This window comes from Cebidichthys violaceus, unplaced genomic scaffold, assembly GCF_023349555.1.
Source record: "Cebidichthys violaceus isolate CVI_PGR_0920_01 unplaced genomic scaffold, fCebVio1.0.p SCAF_4, whole genome shotgun sequence".
Taxonomy (NCBI): domain Eukaryota; kingdom Metazoa; phylum Chordata; class Actinopteri; order Perciformes; family Stichaeidae; genus Cebidichthys; species Cebidichthys violaceus.
Genome location: NW_027176594.1, coordinates 544,464 through 567,500, shown reverse-complemented (window position 1 = coordinate 567,500; position 23,037 = coordinate 544,464). Strand labels below are relative to the sequence as shown.

At 47.1% G+C, this 23,037-nt stretch overlaps 2 protein-coding genes across 2 annotated transcripts in view; both read right to left on the bottom strand.

The window, feature by feature from the left end:
* The window catches only part of usp34 (ubiquitin specific peptidase 34), a 40,453-nt gene extending 31,985 nt beyond the window's left edge, over positions 1-8,468 (bottom strand). The window contains 4 exon segments of the mRNA XM_068727415.1: positions 620-670; positions 1,075-1,639; positions 1,912-2,002; positions 8,127-8,468. Coding sequence (XP_068583516.1) covers positions 620-670; positions 1,075-1,639; positions 1,912-2,002; positions 8,127-8,169 — 750 coding nt within the window. The 5' untranslated portion in view covers positions 8,170-8,468.
* A 2,047-nt stretch (positions 8,469-10,515) lies between these two features.
* On the bottom strand, positions 10,516-22,856 carry xpo1a (exportin 1 (CRM1 homolog, yeast) a). The gene is made up of 25 exons (XM_068727374.1): positions 22,279-22,856; positions 20,945-21,077; positions 20,690-20,791; positions 19,555-19,627; positions 19,411-19,472; positions 19,278-19,322; positions 18,954-19,135; positions 18,815-18,863; positions 18,586-18,705; positions 18,265-18,393; positions 16,906-17,064; positions 16,263-16,445; positions 15,982-16,120; positions 15,667-15,848; positions 15,349-15,505; positions 14,970-15,133; positions 14,743-14,877; positions 14,426-14,609; positions 13,002-13,108; positions 12,624-12,818; positions 12,334-12,502; positions 12,085-12,219; positions 11,829-11,988; positions 11,460-11,556; positions 10,516-11,161 (listed from the first exon to the last, which is right to left on the bottom strand). The coding sequence occupies exons 2-25, from the start codon at positions 21,068-21,070 to the stop codon at positions 11,015-11,017; spliced, it is 3,201 nt and encodes a 1,066-aa protein (XP_068583475.1). The 5' UTR covers positions 21,071-21,077; positions 22,279-22,856; the 3' UTR covers positions 10,516-11,014.
* Between the last annotated feature and the right edge of the window lie 181 nt (positions 22,857-23,037).

Here is a 23,037-nt window from a genome sequence, read left to right as displayed (position 1 = left end):
AGGAGCGGAGACTCACCCGGTCCACGGCGTAAATCCTTCAACCTAAAAACTACAGCAGGCACAAGCTCCTTCAACACGGTCCAGAGGAACAAAGCGGCGTCCTTAAACCGACTCTGAGCTCCTACAACGTTAATCTCGGGAACGCAGAGAGCGGCGCGAGGAGAAACCCCGTTACCATGGAGTTTATGAGGCTCGGCTCACTGAAACAATGTGGGCGTCGATTTGACAGAACTACCAGAGAGGACAGGAAACGTGGACAATACTGAGCTCAACACAGACGTGTTGTCGACACACCGACGGCCCGGGAAATGAACACACGAACGGTCCGATTCCAAGGAAACGTCTAACGTGAGCACAGGAATTATTCATAGATCATTATTAGTGTATTATTATCAATTAAAGTAGCACAAGAACAACTTCTGTTAAGCTTTTCAATGCAGCTTAAAGTGAATTCGGTGTCTGGAGTTTCACTGAAATCAACTAGACGTCATTGTTTTCAGGTTGGGTTTTTTTAGGAGTTTATTTCCTGCCGTCTGTGTCAGGAGACCCGACAGGAAGCAGAGCGGACGCTTAACTCGACGAAAAAGAGGAGAAAAAAAAAAAGAGGTCGATTTCTTACGTTCATGTCGCAGAAGGAGCCGAGGATGTTGCTTTCATGAGCGGATATGTCCTGCGGGAAAGACACGGGAGACAAAAAGGACGGACGGTCAAAAATCAGGGTTTGAGAGGAATTACTGTGTGAATGCAGAGTTCTGTCCAAAAATATATCCAAAATCTAAGTGTCGCGTCACGATATAATATTGATATGTTGCCCAGCTCTAGTCCAGAGCTGCAGCCAGATGAGGTTTAGCTTAGCTTAGCATAGAGACTGGAAGCAGAGGGAAACAGCTAGCCTGGATAACGCCTACCAAAACCTCTAAAGTCTACTAGTTAAGACAACATTAATCCACACACAAACACAAACATGAAGCTGTGCTTTTATGGGGAATTGCATGCTGGGACTAGTTCTTTGTGACCTGGAAGTGACCCGTGTTTGAGATCATTTAGAGAGACAGCGAGGGACCCCGTCCTCACCTCTATGGTGGGGTGTGTGTTGTGTTTGTAGGCTGTGTAGAGGGGGAACTGGATCTGGAAGATCTTGGCGGCGCACAACAGCAGTTTCTCCCTCTCCTCTGTGCTCCAGGAGCTGAACGGGTCCTGGCTGTCGCTGCTGCTGTCGCTGCTGCTGCTGCTGCTGCTGCTTGCTCCAGCATCACCATCACCCCCACTCCCACCCCCAGACCCACTGCCGCTCTCCCCAGGCCCCAGCGCTTCCATCTGGGCTTCACACGGACGGTTGGGCCCCTGACTCTGGCTCTTGTTCTGGTTGAGGTCGGGGGCGTCGGCGTCCTCTTCCGCAGAGTCTCTCTCCACGTTCACGGGCTCGTCCTCCCCGGGCGAGGACGGCCGGGGGAGGCCCCCGCTCCATTCGGGCCCCCCCTCGGCCCCGGACGAGCCTCCTTTGCGGAGGCGGTCCTGGACGCTGCAGAGGCGGTCTCTCAGGCTGCTGATCTGAGCGATGACCAGGTTGATGAGGGCGTAGACCAGCTGATTAAAGACCTCCAGGTGCTTGTACTCCTTGAAGCAGCAGAGACATTGTCTGAAGACCCAACGCAGAGGAGACAGGACGCGTTAGAGAGGACACCACCGGGAGCTCAGTCACAACGAGGACAAGACCTGCAGCTGCTACAAAACTGGGACTATTTGTGACCTTTTTTGGGGGTCAAATTTACAAAGATGTACAGATTGCAAAGCCCCTCGAGGCAAACTTTTATATCAATAAGATCGACTTCACATCACAGTCATATAAAAACAGTCTAGTTTAGTCTGTGCAGTTCTTTTTCAGAGAGGAACAGAGGAAGACGCACTGACCTCTGTGTCCAGGAGCTGATGTAGCCCAGCACTCGCAGGGCATGTTCCTTCTTCAGCTGGAAGCCTCCTTCACTGCCGTCTGTGTCGGAAACTGGAGGAGGAACAAGAGAAGACGTCCGTTAAAGAGGACAGACGGCCACGTCCCGGGAATCAGCAGGAAATCCCTCTTATTTACGACTCAGCGCCGCCGATCATCTGCCGGTCGCCCGCTTTCAAGCGACAAAACTTAATTCAACGTTGCAGCGGTTTAAAAAAAGCAAGAATTATGAATAAGTAGTGAACAGCAATGAGTAGCTGACTGAAATAAGTAAAAACTGGTATGAACTGGTATTTCCTTAATATGAGCTCGACAGCCTTTTCAAGTCACTCGTGTGAGAATATTCACAATAATCACAGTAAAGGAAACCCCCCCCCCCACGATCACCGAATGGGAGGCGTTTCCATCGTTACATCCTACATCGTCCCATCCTTACGGGACACGTATGGGACGGACAAACTGAAGAATGAGTGGAAGACATCCCCCCCCCCAAAAAAAAAGAAACTAGGAGGAATGGATCAGAGTCACTGCAAACAGGGAGGACGTTTATCATATCTGGAGAAATTAAAAAGGACAATATGGACACAAATTCAAAATGTATGCCAGCAGTTTGGTTCCTGTACTTTGTACTGAAGGCCGTCATCAGACGGGCTGCAAAGACGTTAAATATTGGCACCAGAGTTCAACCGCTTCCGTCTAAAGTTACAGTTATTCTACTGGCCTTCAAGATCCACATCAGTCACACCCAGCTGAGAGGAATCAAGTGTCTGCATTGAATCGCTGACCTGGATTTGACAGCAAAGACACACACACACACACACACACACACACACACACACACACACACACACCAATAGTACTTTGCAAAGCAGGACGTCTTTCCTCACACAAACCAAAACCCCTTTCAGCTCCACATGTGAACAGAAGCTCCTCCTCTGTGGCGTCAGACCCGCGGGTCGACTTCCACTCTCTCTGGGATATGTTTTCCCCGTCCCAGTGACCACGTCGCCCGGGAACGGGTTCTCTCTCTCTCTCTCTCTCTCTCTCTCTCTCTCACACTCACACTCACACTCACACTCACACACACACACACACACACACACACACACACACACACACACACACACACACACACGGCTGAGCTCACCGTGGCTATAAATACAGGAGGCGTGGGAGGACACCTGCACCGTGTGATCAAAACAGAGACTGCGACGTTGGAGCCAGACCGGACGCGTTTAAAGACGAGCGCCGCAGCCGCGACTCTGAGAAAGTGATGATGCTGCTGCTGCGAGACATTCTAATGGATCCTCAGGGGATCATGAACGTGCAAAACAAATTTCCCAGCAATCCATCTGATGTCACTGAGCAGCCCTGTGTTGCACAAAGACAATAAGTGATCCTTGAACCTCGAGTTGTTTCAGTCTGGACCAAAAAGTGGTCGACTAAATGCCGACATCGTCATTCCTAGAGCCCAACACAGGAAGCTAGGCAGTCCACCATCATCAGACACAGCTAACACAGCAGCAGACCTCTCCGGGTTGTCATGTTATCTGCTCCTCACCTCCTCTGGTCAAGAGAGGAGACAACCCTTCCACAGAAACGAGAGGGATGAATATTTTCATCCGCCAAAATTGTCTATTGCGGAATGAGGGCAGAAAACCGAGTAGCTTGTGCACCAACGTAGTCGGTCAGGCAGCCTGCACCATCAGGACACTGAGAGACTCATTCATGTTGTTATTTACAACCGCTCTTTTCTACTTCGACGTGTCAAAATGTCTTCAATATTGTTTTTTTTTTTTAGATCACTCATCAAGTGGGACTTCCAACCGAACGTGATTATTTAAGTTGCACGATCAGCATAAACTCACTTATTTGAGCGATTCGGTTTGTGTGTGGGGTTCAAGACTCGGGCTAAAAGTCGTGAAAAACATGTGACACACTCACATTAGTTAGAAACTGTTGTATGAATAGATGTATCAATTCTACCGGCTCAATTTCAGAAAAAGAAGACAAAGTGACATCTTCACATTGTTCATTTTGTCCGACAAACGGTCCAAAACTCAAACGTATTCAACGAACGGAAACGGAAAAGACGCAAATCGTTGCGTTTTTAGAAACGACGAGGATCAGCCCTGCGCTGGGAAACGCCCGCTGAACGAACGAACACACACACACACACACACACACACACACACACACACACACACACACACACACACACACACACACACACACACACACACACACAGTGCTGCTGCTGCTGCAGCACATCGGAGTTCACAGGTCACCTACAGACACAACACATGGAGCTGCCAGTCTTGCAGACAGAGCTGTCACAGCTGACAGCGCACCCTGCCACTAAAACACAACCAGGTTTCAGCGTTTCACACAGCTGAAGCGGTGAAAGAGCACACAAGCGGCAGATCTTCTTTCCTGTCGTGTAACTGGAGTCAGAATCAAGCCAAAACTACAGCGAGGCGACGCCAACGCATCAGAACGGAGCAACCTTCAACCTTCATCCAACTAGAACCCAACAACGGCGCTCAAACGCGAGTGTGAAGCGTAAACAACAACAAAAAAGAGCAAACCTGTAAAGCACAAGCGTACAAAAATATAACATATTCATGCGAGATCTTTTTTTGGTACCAACTAAATTGAATCCGTAGTATCATCAGCATGCTTGGTCTCTTGTTTGGCTGCTCGTGTCGAGACATTAAACATTTGAGAAGTTTGGGTTTTTATGGCTTCAGCAGAGATAAAACATTCATGTTTCCTCAAAGTAGAGCACTGAAATGAGTGTTGTTCTGGAACTGAACAGGTATTGTTTCCTGACTAACTCACTGGTACCAATTCCTCTAAAATGAAACCAGTTCATCACAACGATTACTGACATTTTCCACACGATGACCTCACACTTAAGAACGCCGGTTATAATGAAGTCAATACCGTTTGACTTCCTTTCGCCATGCAACACGATGTTCAACACATGCTTTGTATTGAACATCGATTAGACAACCTGGCCTATAGAGTCCCCCCCCCAAAAAAAAAGACAGTCGCACAAATCAATATTAGAAGACAGTCCTCTCGTCACCAAGATGTGTTTGCTTCTGTCCGCATATTGAACAAAAATGCCACAACGTCAACCTGTGAGGCCTACTGTCACATCAACCGCCTACAGCTGCCAAACCACAACACCAGGAGAATGTTTCTAATAACAACCGACAAACAATCGCAGAATCGGGGCGAACAATTGGGTGTGGAAGAACTTGACTGGACTGCAGAGAGCGTCCAATACCTTCGGACTGAAGTCCAGGCCTCTCCGCCCAACATCAGCAACAACACGGCTGCCCGGCTCTGGCGATCGGCCGTCTCTGTTAAGGATGGAACGTTAACGATTCTGACCTTTAAATGCCGTGTGACAGACTCCCTAACAAGAGAGAGACACGCGGAGAGAACAGGCCAAACAGAACGAGACGGGCTTTCATCTGGCGATAATGTAATTCTGTGTTGTTGTATGCTTTAGCAACTAAATTGCATTTAACTCCAACGCAGACTTGGGTCGCCGCAAAAAAACAAAAAACGTCAACCAGATATCACACTGAAGCGTCATACGAGGACGTCCAGCGCACGTTTAGAGGCGTGTCGGTAGAACCGGGTCGTGCATCTCCTGTGGGAAAGAGTTACACAGGAGATGACAGGATTGTGTTAAAGTGAAGCCCATGCTACATTCAGGTACAGGATTGTGTTAAAGTGAAGCCCATGCTACATTCAGGTACAGGATTGTGTTAAAGTGAAGCCCATGCTACATTCAGGTACAGGATGGTGTTAAAGTGAAGCCCATGCTACATTCAGGTACAGGATGGTGTTAAAGTGAAGCCCATGCTACATTCAGGTACAGGATTGTGTTAAAGTGAAGCCCATGCTACATTCAGGTACAGGATTGTGTTAAAGTGAAGCCCATGCTACATTCAGGTACAGGATTGTGTTAAAGTGAAGCCCATGCTACATTCAGGTACAGGATGGTGTTAAAGTGAAGCCCATGCTACATTCAGGTACAGGATTGTGTTAAAGTGAAGCCCATGCTACATTCAGGTACAGGATGGTGTTAAAGTGAAGCCCATGCTACATTCAGGTACAGGATTGTGTTAAAGTGAAGCCCATGCTACATTCAGGTACAGGATTGTGTTAAAGTGAAGCCCATGCTACATTCAGGTACAGGGTTGTGTTAAAGTGAAGCCCATGCTACATTCAGGTACAGGATTGTGTTAAAGTGAAGCCCATGATACGTTCAGGTACAGGATTGTCTGTTAAAGTGAAGCCCATGCTACATTCAGGTACAGGATTGTGTTAAAGTGGAGCCCATGCTACATTCAGGTACAGGGTTGTGTTAAAGTGAAGCCCATGCTACATTCAGGTACAGGATTGTCTGTTAAAGTGAAGCCCATGCTACATTCAGGTACAGGATTGTGTTAAAGTGAAGCCCATGCTACATTCAGGTACAGGATTGTGTTAAAGTGAAGCCCATGCTACATTCAGGTACAGGATTGTGTTAAAGTGAAGCCCATGCTACATTCAGGTACAGGATTGTGTGTTAAAGTGAAGCCCATGCTACGTTCAGGTACAGGATTGTCTGTTAAAGTGAAGCCCATGCTACGTTCAGGTACAGGATTGTGTTAAAGTGAAGCCCATGCTACATTCAGGTACAGGATTGTGTTAAAGTGAAGCCCATGCTACATTCAGGTACAGGATTGTGTGTTAAAGTGAAGCCCATGCTACGTTCAGGTACAGGATTGTGTGTTAAAGTGAAGCCCATGCTACGTTCAGGTACAGGATTGTGTGTTAAAGTGAAGCCCATGCTACGTTCAGGTACAGGATTGTGTGTTAAAGCCCTGCAGGAGGAGCATTCACACAAGCTCATGACACACACACACACACACACACACACACACACACACACACACACACACACACACACACACACACACACACACACACACACAATAGGCTGGACCTACACAGGAAAACGACAAATAAACCGTGAATCGCTGCATGGTAACAGCTCTGCAGATATAGTGTTATAACACACACAATCAGGCTTTGTTCCGTGTCTTACGGACATCCTTGAGGTGCAGCAAAAGGCCCGGTTAGCACGCCTTGGACGAACGGCTAACTTGTAGCTATATACAAAAAGAGAAGGCAAACCTTGTATTTACGTTCGCTTTGCTATACTTGACGTTAGACCCGCAGGTGAAATGGGGGGGCTTTCTTCGCAGCACTGATTTATTTCACCGGCATGTGAGTGAGGCTGATGTGCACACGACGGCGGTCCGAGAAAGACACATACACCTAAAAAGCTACCGAGGATTAACGGTAATGCTGTGTGTGCCAAAATATGCGCCTCGTTGCAGCCATTAATTTTTTTTTTTCTGGGCTAGCTGTAGTTGCCGCTAGCGTTCGACTACTAAAAAGGTTATAACATTTAAGATTTAAGAGACTCGGCGAACACAAGCACAACAACAAGCAGCGTACGACCATCCTCGTCGTGTTATTGACATGTTCATTTGGGGCATTTTGAAGCTGTGACTGTTTCTCCGTCCGCATAACAATAGGTGGCACCAGCGGAGTGGACAGCTAGCAGACTGACCTGACAAACACATCAAACAAAGTCAGGCTAAGCTAACTCTGCTAACTTCCAACACATCCGTGCAGGACGCGTCTTAGCAGCACAATTTAGCATCCTGCAAAAAACACACACCGTCCCTGATGCACCGGTGTTCAACAGCGCTGAAGTATTTAAAGTCGTGACTGTAAATGTCACGAGCAACAACCAATCGGGGCGATACCATTATTCTGCGAGGAGTGTTTTTGACAGACAGGCCCCAAAAAAAACATGAACTGCCAATTTTTTTTTGGAAGGGGGGGGGATAAAAAAATGGCATTCATATGAAAAACCCGACAGAGTGTGACACACGAAGACAACGACTGTCACCCACGGAGAGCACACGCAGACACAATGCCACGTGTTCGCGTGGCTGCAGAGGTCTGCGCGTGAACGAAAACACACAAAGTTATATTTAGCTAGAAGCTAACAGCTAGCTTCAGTGGGCAGCGATGCTAACATCAAGCAGCTAGTTCCAAGCATCGTCTAGCAGTGCAAATACCAACAAATACTACTTACTTTCATTTAAAACCTCCACCAGCTCGGCGCAGTTTTCACACATTTTCACACTGAGTCAAACCATTGCTTCTGGAAGCGGGTTTTGTTTGTTGTTGGCTGGCAGCTGGTTGTTTTTGGGGTAAAAAAAAAAAAAAAAAAGGCCCAGTGTGGAAGGGAGTGATTGTGTGAAGGTTATCCTATAAATGAAGCCAGAGGGAACAGCCGCGTGGAGAACGGGATTTACATCCAACGCCGAAGTTTTGATGTCAGGTTAAAAAGTTGAAGAGCCTCTGGGAAGGTGAAGAAATCGAGTCAGTGTCCAATCTGAGCGTTAACTTGAGAGAGTAGACACAGCAGCCATGATGAAAAAGGAGGGGGGGGGGGGGACGACGACACACAGTGTGGAGATGGTTCGGGAGTTTTCGTGCTATTCTCCTTCACCCGTTCGGGTTTATTCAGTAATCTCGCGATATCTTCGACTTGGAGATATCGCGAGACTTTCCTTACGATCTCAAGGACAACCGTTGGGGAAAACGTTGTATTTAATAATAATAATAATAATAATGATAATAATTATGACAATAATAATAATAGGTCTGTTCTTTAAGGTTAAAGATAGTTTATGACACATTTCTATTTTCTAATCAAACCTCATGTGAATTTATTAATTAATTAAATTTGCTAAATACTACAATTATTGTCTGTATATATAATACTTGAGTTACTGTGGATTTTGTACTTTTTTACTTATTTAATATTTACTGTTTTTTTTACTTATTTACTTATTTATAATACTTGTTTTGATCTTTTTTACTGTTTCTTGTTTGCACTATATATATCCACTATGTGCATGCATATATATATATATATATATATATATATATATATATATATATATATATACATCAAATATACTTATGATTGAATAATGTGACTCCTTGACTACAGAATCATGTAATGAGGTTTATATACTCATATAGTGTTTGTCTTGTCTGTACAATAGTGGAAGAAGTACATGGATATGTTACTGTAAAAGTAGCAATACCACTATGTAGAAATACTTTTTACTTGTACTGTTACAAGTAAAAAGTCCTGTGTTCAACATTTTACTTAAGTAAAACTACACAAGTATTAACATCAAAACATGTTTAAAGTGCCAAAAGTAGAAGTACTCATTATGCAGAATAATATACATCATTGTATTATAATTATTATGATTCGTTAATGTGTTCATCACTTTAATGTTGCAGCTGGTAAAGGTGGAGTCAACTTAAACCATTTCATCACTGCAGAGTAGTTCAATATATAATACATCAGAAGTTATTACTCGATATATAGTGTATATTTATAAAAAGTACAATATTGGCTTCCACAATGTAGTAGAGTAGAAGTAGAGAGTAAAATAAAATGTAAATATTTAAGTAAACTACAGGTACCTCAAAAGTGTGCTTAATACAGTTCTTTAGTAAATGGAATGAATGTATTTTAAATTTAATTTTGGGAGGAAAAAGACAATAATTCCTCAGATGTAATAAGTTTTGTGCTACATTTACTCAACAGTCGGATCCCTAATTATCTCATTAGACCTTCCATTTATTTCAGACTCAGCGTTTTACATCACAGGGATGCTCGTCCCGCTGTCGACTAGTGTAAACACACAGCTAGTCTAAACGCAGTCAAAGCTGAACTGATGTTAACTTACTAGCAGTAGTGAATTATCACATGTCTCTCGATACAAAGACCTTCCTCTACAGGAGACATTTTGTCCCGTTAGTGGAACCAATAATATGAACTTCTGTCACTTCCTGTAACGCTCACGTCACATCAGTTACGGCTCTTTGACGAGGAGTTAGTCTAAGTATTCTATTCAACTTTAGTTTCACGCCACGTTTGAGAAGAGTTTCCTCTCAGAAGGTAACTTTATTTATCAACAGCCAGGCTGAACGTCAAATGTTCCAAAAAAAAAAAAGTAGGACCTGGAAGCAGATCAGTGACACTCCTGTTCTTCTCCAGAACCTCCAGGGCTTTGCTAAAGAAGCAGAGTCACACACTGTTTTTTTTTTTTTTTTGTAAAAATAGCCAACTTTATATTCTCAGAGTACTAAGACAGCTTTACAAACAGGATGATATGCACAGAGCCTTCTCATCCAAACGCAGAGCGGTCTAACTGACTCGGAGAGCCAGAGTAAAAAGAAACAAAAACACACACTGGCAAACCGAAACCAGACAACAAAGGAGGCGAGGCAGCACAACGCGTGCCCCGCGAGCGTCACATTCGTCCTGCCCCATGCACTTCAGAAACCAGAGCAGCCGGTCGACTTCCCACCGCAAGTGATTCAACATCATATATATATTACATATTAACAGAGAGCAGAGGAGGTGAAGAAGGATTAAAAAATAACCTGAAATTCTTATAACTTCATGCAGGTGTAAAATAACCGTATGGCCAAACATAAAGCTTTAATTAGCAACAGAATTAACAAAACATGGCATGTTACGTACACACACACACACACACACACAACAGAAAAACATCGCTGTATAAAATAAGTTTGTAAGGAAAAAAAAAAAAAAAAAAAAAAAAAAAAGAGAAAAGATGAAGAATCCGCACCAGGGTTGAGGAGGGTCGGGGGACAATTCTCATTTACATATTGACATTTATTTGGTCGACGTACAACCGAGTGCTGGGCTCTTTCCTCTGGCCCCTCATTCTCTTTTCAAAACACTCACACACATGCACACGCACACACACACACACACACACACACACACACACACACACACACACACACACTTGAAAAGAAAACTATTTATCAACAGGCAGCGTCCTTGCTCTCTCTCGACTCCTCCCCCTCTCCCTCCCTTCAGAGCCGTTTCTGTACACGCCGGTTGTTGCCGCCGCCGCCGCTTCAGTCGCACATCTCCTCCGGCAGCTCGTGCGGGTTGAGGATGCCGGGCACCGACATCTGCAGCTTGTGTTTCTCCTCCTGGGCTTGGCGCAGAGACGTCTCCCGCTCCTCCAGGAACAGGTCCGTCGTGTCCTCGCCGGCGAACTCCTGCAGGACCACACGAGCGAATTAAAGACTCCGTTTGAAATAACCCTGAGTTCTGACGCAGGCTTCAAGCGCTTCCAATCAGATTAGATCGATTTACAAACATGAACGATGTCCCTACATGGGCAAAGAGTTGCTCCCCTTTGTTAAACGAGGCGTTGTACTTTCTTTACTCTAACCTAAGGCCAGAATCATGACGGAGGATCAGATACAAACACAGGTTTCTCCTTTAACAACCACAGACTGTAGGTGGGTTGGTGGACTGCGGTGATGGAGCCTGGAGTTTGCCCCTGAAACTCACCTTGATCTGCACAAGGAAGTCCCTCAGGTGCTCCTTGAAGGCGGGGATGTCCTGATTCAGGCTGAACAGCCCCGTGACGAACACCTTCACCTGGGCGCTGGAGACGAGAAACTCAATTAGAAAAGGGTCACGCAACGCTAACCTTAGAAGCACAACACAGCTATAAGCCATACGAAGGCCATATTAACGGGTGTGATGTGTTTTGTGGGGGCGGAGCGGAAGACTCTCTGTCGTTCGTCAAATTCGGATCTTGTTTTTCGACGTGTAGAAGTGAGAAAACTGTCTAGAATGTGAGGATGGAACTCCCTTCCGGGTTTTAGGACAACAAACTCAGTCGGGATACGTCTGAGCTGCAGCCTTCAAACTTACTCTTGCAGATGGGGGAAGGCCGTCTTCAGCAGGTTGGCGATGTACTCCTGGACGTGCGCCTGGTTGTTCGCCGGACTGGCGGCGCTCAGCGCGACGCTGACCTTCCCTTCCTCCACCAGGTTAAACATGTAGGCCAAGATGGTGGCGTGCATGGTCAGCCCTGTGGACGGGAAGTAAGTGGACGACGTCATTAGTCACGTTTCACAAAAATTGTTGATGCAACAAAGGGGAAGTTGTGTACTTTGTGCGTCTTTACCTGCAGTGTGAGAGGTGTCGGTGACCACAGAGAAGATGTGCTGCAGCACGTCGCAGAAGTACGTCTGGTAGAAGCTCTGCGCCGCTGCGTCCTCTCCGGACACGTTCTGCAGCAGCGTGTACAGGATCTGTAGACCTGCAGGAGACAGCCAGACACCCGGACGCTCGTTAGACCAGCACAGATGTGAAAAAACATTGAGAAAAAGCGGAACCAGTCCAGCAGCCAATGGAGCAGAATGCGAGTTCAGACCTGTGTCGGCCACGTTCCTCATCGTGTGCTTGAAGGCCCAGATGATGGAGTCCAGGATCAGTTTGAACTGGGCCGGGGCGATGGACAGGAAGGCTGGGAAGCACTGGGAGGTGGCGGCTTGGAGGAGGTAGAAGAAATGGGTTCTGTGTTCTGGGAATTCTTCAAAGTCCTGATGTCACAAGAGGAAAAAGTTAAAGTCTGTCACTTTGTAACTAACTGGACGTTTCTTTATCGTCTTCTCAGAGACGTCACCTGATACCAGCTGTGTGGTTAGACGACGCAAGCCTCACCTTGTTGATCATGTTCAGAGTGCACTCAAAGACGGCGTCAAAGATCTTGGGGATTTCTCCCGTGATGTGCACTCCCAGCTTGTTGACGATGGTTGCCATGGTGCTGAGGACCTCGGGCTCGCGGGCCGCCGGGACGTTCCTCTGATAGTCGATGAGCACCGCCTCCAGCAGGGGGGGCACGAAGTTCTCTCCTACCTGGACCACAGAGCGTGAACATGTTGAAGACACAGAGCCGGTCAGTAGTTTCAAAGACCCGGTGAACTCGCTCCAAGCAGCTTGAAATACAATCACTTTCATGTGTTGTTATGGAAATAACCCGTATTACAATTTTGACTTCTGAACAGCTGAAATGATTGTAAAACTCTCTCACAGACTCACCATCTGAGGGTCGTTGGAGCGACTGACCCAGCCTGAGATCAGCTTCAGCGTCTCTCTCTTCACCGTCCTCATGCTCCTGATCAGAGGCTGCTTGGTCACCATCTCACCTGTAGGAACCGTTAACGACAGTCTCAACCCAATTGTTTGGGGGGGGGGGGGGGGGGCAACAGAGCAACATTCATACACTATGTTCACCAGCTAGTCTTATTCATAGGGGAGGGGAGGGAAGAGGGGAGGAGGGGAGAGGAGAGGAGAGAGGAGAGGGGAGAGGAGGAGAGGAAAGAGGAGAGGAGAGGAGGGGAGAGGAGAGGAGGAGAGGAAAGAGGAGAGGAGGGGAGAGGAGAGGAGGAGAGGAAAGGAGGAAAGAGAGGAGAGGAGAGAGGAGGGGAGAGGAGGAGAGGAAAGGAGGGGCGAGGAGGAGAGGAAAGAGAGGAGGAGAGAAAAGGAGAGGGGAGGAGGAGAGGAGAGAGAGGAGGGGAGAGGAGGAGAGGAAAGGAGGAGAGGAGGAGAGTAGGGGAGAGGAGAGGAGGAGAGTAGGGGAGAGGAGAGGAGGAGAGGAAAGAGAGGAGAGGAAAGAGAAGAGAGGAGGAGAGGAAAGAAGAGAGCAGAGAGGAGAGGAAAGGAGAGAGCAGAGAGGAGAGGAAAGGAGAGAGCAGAGAGGAGAGGAAAGGAGAGAGCAGAGAGGAGAGGAAAGGAGAGAGCAGAGAGGAGAGGAGAGGAAAGGAGAGAGCAGAGAGGAGAGGAGACACCTTGCCATGTTCTGCAGAAAGCAAGATTAAAACTGGACAGATGTAAATGTATGTATCCATTGACAGTGGACCGGATGAGAACGAGGCCGTTAGCTTCATTTATACGAAGGACTTCTCTGGGTTGAAAACTGTTGGAATCATCAGAGGTAATATAAGTACACAAACTACACAAACTACACAAACTACACAAACTACACACCGTAGGTCCTCCAAAGCAGAAAAGTTAGACCGTAAAAACGTCTCATCTTTGAAATGAACTTTGAAATTATGCGATAAAGAGAATGAATAATGTTAAATAATGGATGTCAATCTAACGGCATATATTACAGGCATGCGAGTCTGAATTATTTTTATTAATATTATGATTAGAAAAGTCTCGTCGGGACATTTCATCACGGCTCAAGTATAATGAGATATTCCTCCCTCGTATATCGGGTGAAGCGAGCTGGACGGAGTCCCGGTCTTAAAGGCGCTCATAAAAGCCGCGAGTCGTGACAGTTTAATTACGCCGTCACATCACAGACAGGACTCTCATTCTCCGTCCTGTGAATCATAAGCTTCTACTCCGACCACAGCGTCCTAAATCATGGTTTTAATAAACGATTTACCCGCGTCCTGCTGAACACGGGGGGGACGGGGACGGGGACGGGGACGGGGGGGGGGGGGGGGACTCACCGTTGGTCTGGACCGCAGAGGAGATGTTTTCACTCAGACACTTGTAGACGTTGAGCATGTCCAGGTAGATCCGTCCCAGCTGGACAACAAAGGGATGTCCCACGGCTTTACAGGCCCTGACGTTCGTCTTCAGGATGCTACCCAGCTGACGCACCGTCTCCGCGTCCTTCAGGATGTCCACGTTCTGCAGCACAGAGTCCACATTTTAGCATACGGAGACATTTTCAACACACGCGGACTACAGGCAGACCTGGATGAAAGCGCCCGCTCGTCATCGGAGGATCGTAATCCGTCTCAGCGGTCCTTGCTGTCCTCACCTTGGTGGCCTGCTGGATGATGCTGTCCCACACCTGGTTAGGAAGCAGCATGTACTTCTCTATGAGGCGCTCCTGAGCGGCCTGGTCCGTCTGAGCTGCGATCATGTAGCCGACGGCCTCATAAAACGTATGGACCTGCAGAGAGACGTTGCCTGTTGTATGACTCTGACCCTCGTCAGGAACATTTTACTGCAACAAAAAAAAAAAAGCCCAGAGACGGGACTGACCTGCTGCGGCTGCAGGTCACAGATGATGGTGTTGATGTTGTTGAGGATCTCGTCGATGAAGGGCATCACCTCGCCCACCTGGACCTGGACAAAATGACGCCGGCACTTCTGGGCGATCTTGATGAAGGTGTCGCACGCCATGTCCTGCACCCCGTCGTGGGTCTCTTGAGTCGCCAAGGAGAAGAACGGCACAAAGTCACAACGAGCGTCAAAATCGACGAAGGAACGTTTAGAGTCTTCGAGACAACTTCGCCGCCGTCATCGAAAAAGGGACACAGAGAGTCGCACCGGATCGTCTGATCGGGGCCCAAAAGCTCTTAACACCGGTGTCACACGTCACAGCCAGATTCAGAATCAAACATAGCGTGGAGGATCTCACCGTGCATGAACTCAAACAGCTTGTTGACGACAGTCTTGAGGAACTTCCAGTGGGCTCGAAGGAAGCGAGGATACTGGCCCACAATGTACATGATGTTGGACGCTATGATGGCCTTGTTGTCCTTCCCTCTTTTCTGCTCACACAAGCCAAGCAGGTCCTGAGCGCGCACACACGCACACACACACACACACACACACACACACACACACACACACACACACACACACACACACACACACACACACACACAGTTAATCTTTGTCTCAGCTCAACACACACACAGCTGCGATATAATATAGTTTAGTTTGTCTGTCCCACCTTGATGACCGTGACCAGGAACCTCTTCTCGTCCTCCTCGTGCATCGCCCCGCTGATGGAGCCGATGGCCCAGCAGAGCATGTTCAGGTTCCTCCACGACCACTCGGTGCCGTTCACCTGGTTGTGGAGCTTCTCCGTCATGATGCGTTCAGTGTCGGCGTAGTCCAGATGGGTCAGGTAGACTGTAGACGAGCACACAGAGAGAGACAGACGGTGGACGCTTCTACATGCTTCTACATGAGGTGTGCCGTGTTGACATGATTCTAACTATCTGTGAAAAACTAAATAGGAATTCCTCTCTCGCCGTTATCTTACCGAGAGTCTCCCTCATGTTCTTGTAAAGGTTGATGGCGTCCGTGTCCTTCATGAACTCCCTGACCACCTCGCCCTGGTCGTTCTCCACCACCAGCACCTCTTCCGGTTTGGCCATGCGGCTCACCATCAGCAGACGCACCTTCAGCCAGAGGAGGAGGAATAAGCAGCGCGAACGAAGGCGCGATCCATACAGTCGACTTCCAGATCACGAGACTTCGTGCAGCAGTAAACGTTCTATCTTCGGGTTCTGGATATCAAGAGCGCGTGTCGGGGCGACTTACCTGGGAGAGCACAGGCAGGTAGAGGTGTCGGCGTGGCGGGACGTCGGAGAGCAGCGGCGTGCTGGAGGTGGAGAAAGGACTCTCCTTGTAGAGCTCCGCTGCCAGGTGGTTCCAGTACTCCAGGCAGATCTTAAAGATCTCCGTCTCCTCCACCTCCGACACCAGCAGCATGAAGTGCAGGGCCTGGGGGGGGGAGGGGGGGGGCAAGAGTGTGGTGAGGTCAGTCTTATACGCTAAGAGTACAAGCAGTTTACTTCAGAAGAACGCAGGTTAAAAATCACCGCTTGTCCATTGAGAGCAATGAACAAACAAATACATATGTGTTCTTATTTGGCTACATTTGTTTAAACTTTAGCTCAATATCTATTTAACATTCTTTCCTGAGTAAACAGACTCTTTCTGGTCTTTCCTCCGTCTGCTCCTGAAATGATAGTCTCTGAAACAAGTACTTATAAAAGTGGACAAACCCACGTTAATTGGTCCCAAATGTGTGTCATTGCGGAAGGTGTAATCAGGACGACACAGGAGAGGAACGAGTCAGGGGGCGGTTTTCTTTTCAACAACCCTGAAGCAGAGGCGGAGACGACTGAAGCCACCGGCTGAGAGACGCAGGTTTGTTTGTTAAACCGGATTCTGATCCTACCTCCATGAGCGTCTCCCGCAGGTTCGGTCTCTTCTCGATGAGCTGGCCGTGTTCTTTGAGGAAGGTGCAGAGGAAGAGGCTGAGGTTCTGGATGAAGTTCTGCTCGTCGTCTTTCCCGTTGGAGTACGCCAGCCTGATGTTTGTGTTCAAAGGCAGCATCTGACCACGGGGGGGGGGGGGAACACGATGAAATAACTCACCTTTATTTATTCAGACTCTATTTCGTCTCACTTGTTTTGCTATAATTGCATCCGCAGTGTGTTTAGTTTGAGGACGCTGACTTGACTGAAAAGAGGATTATGAGGCATGAGACCACCCATGAAATCCACTTCATCCAACACCAGACATAGGAACAACAAAGACCGAGGGGGGGGGGGGGGGGGGGGGGGGGGGGGGGGGTTAAAGGCTTGGGAAGAATCTGGAAAGTAGAGCTGTGGGAAACTGACAAGATGGAACAGATCATTTCCCTCCAACACCGTCACAATGACTGCAGCTGCAGCTGTGTGTGTGTGTGTGTGTGTGTGTGTGTGTGTGTGTGTGTGTGTGTGTGTGTGTGTGTGTGTGTGTGTGTGTGTGTGCGCGCTCATGCTGATGGTAAACACAGAGTTTATCAGCTGTGAAGATTATGATTTGTTTCCAGAAAGACTAAGTGATGTTAAAGATTGACATAAGTCATATTTATTATCTGATGCTGATCTGCAATATGAACCGGGGCAACAGTTACAGTGAAGAGTCTCAGAGGAAACACCTGGTGTTTCTTGATTGTATCACTTCGTGTTGTGGACTCTTCATGGAGTGAACTACATGAATAACGTTTGCGTTCGTCGGGCGGGTCAAACTCACACGGGCGCTAAATGATTTTCTGCGCGCAGTAAAAGTATTCTTGCATCAATGAACAGAGAGACGTCTGCAGAGGCACGCTCGCTGGAGGTGTGTCAGTACATACAGTAAGCCGTATGGAAGTGTGTCACTTTGCCTCTGTGCTGCCGGAGGAAGTTCAACGATCCGCTGAACAAACAGAAACAAACCGCTCAAAGAGTTCCACTCATCCCTTTTCTGTTTTGGGAATTTTCCCCTGCAGCTTTCGACTGTGTCGTCCCGTCAGAACACTCTAATTAGTGTTTAACAGAAAACTGCTTACACTGCCTGACAATGTAGTGTGTGTGTGTGTGTGTGTGTGTGGTAGGAAACTGAGGAGGTTTGTACAAAGTGTATGTTTGTGTGTGTAATAATAACAACAGAGTGGTGCTCATGTAATTGTGCTTGTGTGTAATCATACCAAGTGCAATTAACTTGAGCACCACTCAAAATGATTGTGTGTCTGTGTGTCTGTGTGTGTGTGTGTGTGTGTGTGTGTACCTGTTTGAGCTGGCACATGGTGAGGGTAAACAGGTTGACAAACTGCTCCTCGTACTGGTTGACGCTCACTCCGGCGATCTCCGTCAAACATTTCAGCGTCACGTTGCGAAACATGGGAACGTTCAAGAACTGAAACACGAGCAGAAAGAGAGTCAGGTCTGAGAGTCACATCATTCATTTAAACAATAATGACAGAGAGACACATCTGCTTCATCAGCTCCACTCCCTTTAAGAAGCAGAAAACCTTTATTCATTTATATGATGGGTGTGTCTTTACTTATTTGTGAGCCACATCACAGAGGTTGTGCTTCACTGGTTTACCTTGTAGACCAGCGTGCTGATGAGCTTGGTCTCGAAGATGTAGCCTAAAGGGATCCAATTCAGGAAGCGGAGGAGAGTCTCCAGCGTGGCGTGGACCAGCGGGGCATTCTGGGAGTTTTCCTACACAGAAGAAGAAGAAGAAGAAGAAGAAGAAAGGTGCATATAAGAAGAATAGATCGTGGTGTTTAGCAACACATCGGATGCTGGTCTGGAGTCGAGCTCGTCTTACCATCACGAACTGGCACAGCTGGAATATTTGGGAGAACTCGTTGCACATGCTGAAAGACAAAGAGAACGAGGTCGTCAGTGGCTTCTACCAGCGAGCCACGGCAGCTCTCCACGTCACACCAGAAGGCGTCATCGCTCACCTGTCTTTGAGGTGCTTGGCCTTCACCTGCGTCATCTGGCCACTGGAGAAGTCAAAGACCTCCTCGCTGAGCAGCTTGAGGATGATCATGTTGTTCTGACAGAGGCTCTCGCTGGTCCGACTCGCGCCCACGATGTCGCTGATGAAGGTGGGCCAGTGTTTGGGCCATTCCTGCTTCAGGATCTAAAAAAGAGGGAGTCCAGACCGAGAAGAGCTCCGCGTCAGCCGCCTCGCCACATCACGGCGGTGTGTGTGTGTGTGTGTGTGTGTGTGTGTGTGTGTGTGTGTGTGTGTGTGTGTGTGTGTGTGTGTGTGTGTTATTTACCTGTACGAGGATCATGTTGAGTTTTGAAATGTACACTCCCTCTTTCTGCAAATAAAAAAAACAAACCAGTGAGGTCAGCATCGGGCAGGACGGAGTACAAAAGGTGCCGCCTCTTACGTCGGCGCTACCTCACCTCCATGTTTGCAGGATCAGAAGAAGTCTTGATGATCAACCCGACGACATACTTCTTGATGCCTGAAAATATGTTGAAGAGATGTTAACGGAAAAGACAGAAAAACCTTGTTACGACGCGTTCATTCGATGTCGTTACACTGACCTTCACACTGATTCCTGGGGAGAATCTTCCAGCGCGTTTTGATGACCGTCTCCAGAATCTGCAGAGCATAATACTGAGAGGAAGAGTGAGAGGAAGAGTGAGAGGAAGAGTGAGAGTGAGAGGAAAAGAGAGAGGAAGAGTGAGAGGAAGGGAGAGAGGAAGGGAGAGAGGAAGGGAGAGAGGAAGAGTGAGAGGAAAAGTGAGAGTGAGAGGAAGGGAGAGAGGAAAAGAGAGAGGAAGAGTGAGAGTGAGAGGAAGGGAGAGAGGAAGAGAGAGAGGAAGAGAGAGAGGAAGAGAGAGAGGAAGAGGAAGAGTGAGAGGCGTTATCGTTTTTGCAACGTCTCTTTGGTGATGTTAAACATGGATTATGACGTTTTAAATAACCAACATAACATTCTGTTGACAGGTCGACTTTCTCACTCTGCATGCTGGGATTCCACTGCCTTGATTCCCAGCATGCCGAGTTTCAAACGCTTCCTGCACAAAGTACACGGTGTACTTTGCCCGGCATCGGTTTCTGCCGTGCAACGGAAATCTTGGTCGAGAAACTATTTTGATAGAACTTTCACTTCCCCGAGTCGCAGCTAGCTAGCAGACATGCCAACAGTTATTTAGAGATCGTCTTACCCTTTTTGTGACCTTTGAAAGACCAATTCAAGACATTCTGAAACCAGCTAGGGCTTTATTTTTACATTATGAATTCAACGCCTATAGACAAATCTATTCACAGCATTTCACACTCCTGGCAGCAGCAGCTGTGGTATAGGTGTGAACAGTCAGCATACGCATTGAAAGCCACCAAAACTGAACAAATGAAGACGACAACAACAACAACAACAACAAGATGGGCTCAAAAACAAACAGAAAATCAACATTTAGGCAGCATGGATGCCCGACACCAAAGATGGAAATAATTCAGCGGATAACGACTGCAGATTTAAACACAGTGAGCTTCCGTTAGCTGGAGACAATCCAGTAAGTACAGCTGAGCTAAAGCAGAGTTAATGCTCACAACCTCACTGCCCCGAAAGCCCGATGTGGCCTGATGTGGATCAACTGATGAACGTCGGCTCACATCGTCACATTCGCCCCGAGAGCAGCCGATGAGAGCCGGGAGCTTTTGTCGGGTACGTACTTTAGTCTTCATGTTCTGAGAGAACTCCAGGATGGTGTCGACCCTCGTCCAGGCGTCTGGGTGGTCCTTCAGGTTGGTGAGAACTTCCTGGGCCACACGTTGCTACAAGAGAGCAACGCAACAAACCCCCGTTATGAGCCAGGAATCTAAAAAGACCAACTTCAGGTACATTTCCCTACATTTACACACGACCAGGACTGTAATGAAAGGTCACAGGGTTAGCATCGACCACAGCGAGCAGGAGCCGGTCCTCACCTGGGATCCGATGTCGTGGTACATGGAGTTGACGACATTGTCCAGCAGGTTGATGTCCAGTTTCTGACTGAAGTCCAGCAGCTGTCTGGCTGGGTGGTCGGCCAACATCGTCATTTCTGCTGGCATAGAGCTTCTGATGGGAGGAGGAGGAGGAGGAGGAGGAGGAGAACGCGTTTACACTTCAACCACAGCAGCTCCTGGTCACAGTAACACAGGCACGACTGAAACGGACACGGAGCTGAAGCTTTGATATCACTGGAGCTCTATGCTTTTTGATTCATTATTGATGTGCATATAACAATAAATAACCTGAAACTTTGAATACTGTACGTCAATCTAGTGAACTCAAACATGGCACGTAATCAGTGGAGGAATGTAGCTAAGCACGTTTAATCTAGTACAATCTTAAGGTACTTGTACTGCAGTATTTCCATTTGTTGCTACTTTATACTTTGACACTACTACATGCAGTTATTAGTTCCCTTTCAGGTCAAACTGTAAGCAAAAATATATGATCATCAGTTTAAATAATAGTATTGATTTCTTACTAATCTAACTACAAAACAGTATCTTTAGTTACATTTATCACCACCTCAACATTTTATAAATGCATCCATACTAATATTCCAATAACACATTTTGATGTTAATACTTCTTTACTCTCACTCGAGTACACTTCTGAATACAGGACTTCTAGGCCACTTGTTATGTGGTATTACTACTGTTACTGGAGGTAGAAGATCTCAACACAAGACATGATTTAAAAATAGAAACAGAAATGAACTGAAGCTCCTCTTGGTTGAAACCACCGCTGTCTGTCTCTCGTGATTTAAAAATAGAAACATATTGAAATTTACAATAAAACGTAAAAAAAAAAAAAATATGGTAAATAAACAAATGAGAGTATATTATTAAAGTGTCATGTGTATGTTTGTGGCGGTTAATCAGAAAACGAGTTCTTCTCGTTTAGCCTAAATGTGTCAAGACACTCAGCCCTCGTGGTCCAATTACAAAACCCATTGAACCACATTACTAACGTGCAAAAAGGTGAAAACAGCGCCCCCACGTGGCCAACTGGGCACAGAGCCGCGTTCACTATACAACCCGACTAGTTTCTACGACTGTTTGAATTAAAATGCGTGGAAAACACAGATCGCGTAGATGCAGTAGTGCCCACGGCTACAAAGCCACGTGTGTCACGTTTAGTTCGTGGAACAGTCAAAGTTATCCCCCAGACAAAAACGCCACAATACTTATTTTTTTGTGTTGCTAACGGATGCTAACGTTAGCCCCGCGCTGGGTAAGTTAGGTTACTGTTGATCCATTAAACTTACCTTGTGTAAAGGTCCGCTCGTCGAAAAACAAGTGTTGGTTAACAGATGCAGACTTGTGCTTTATGAAGACCGGAATATTAAGCCTCTGTGTCGCGTTATTATCTCATGGCACACGCGCTTACACTGCTCCTAACCTTCCGATAGCAACAAGCTAATGTTAGCTTAGCCACTGATGACAACCAACGGAGCTTATTCTAAAAAAAAAAAAAAACACCGTTACCTAGGATACTTATCGATTCTTGGTCGACGTGTTAAAATCTTTCCGCTTATTGTTTCTCGTCTTCAAGCCAGTTTAGACATCATCTTTTCTTTTGGCTAATAGCAACCTAGCGTGCTAATGGTAAAAGTCAATGATGATTTCAAGCCTACTGGGTAATATAAGCTAAGCTAACAACACCAGATTCACGGAGTCCCACTTTTGAGCGGTCATCCGGGTCATAATCACGTAAAGTAAAAAAAAAAAAGAGTCTCGTTTTTATTTTCTGGCTCTATTTTTTTCGCACACACTGTTTGTGGAGAGCAGAGATGTTTTTTAATGCTCTTCCTCTAAGCTCATGCTTCCAACCACGGACCGGTTGAAACCGGTTGAGACCGGGATATTCATTCTCGGTGGTGTTTCGGCCCCGTCGCGCGCCGCGTAAAATTTGGACTATGTACCCGCCCATCGGGTGTCCTGATTGGTCGCGCTGGCGCTGTCGTCACTGTGGTGTCATAGGCTGGGTGGAGCTGTCAATCAAGCTCAGCCTCCCTCCCTCTGTG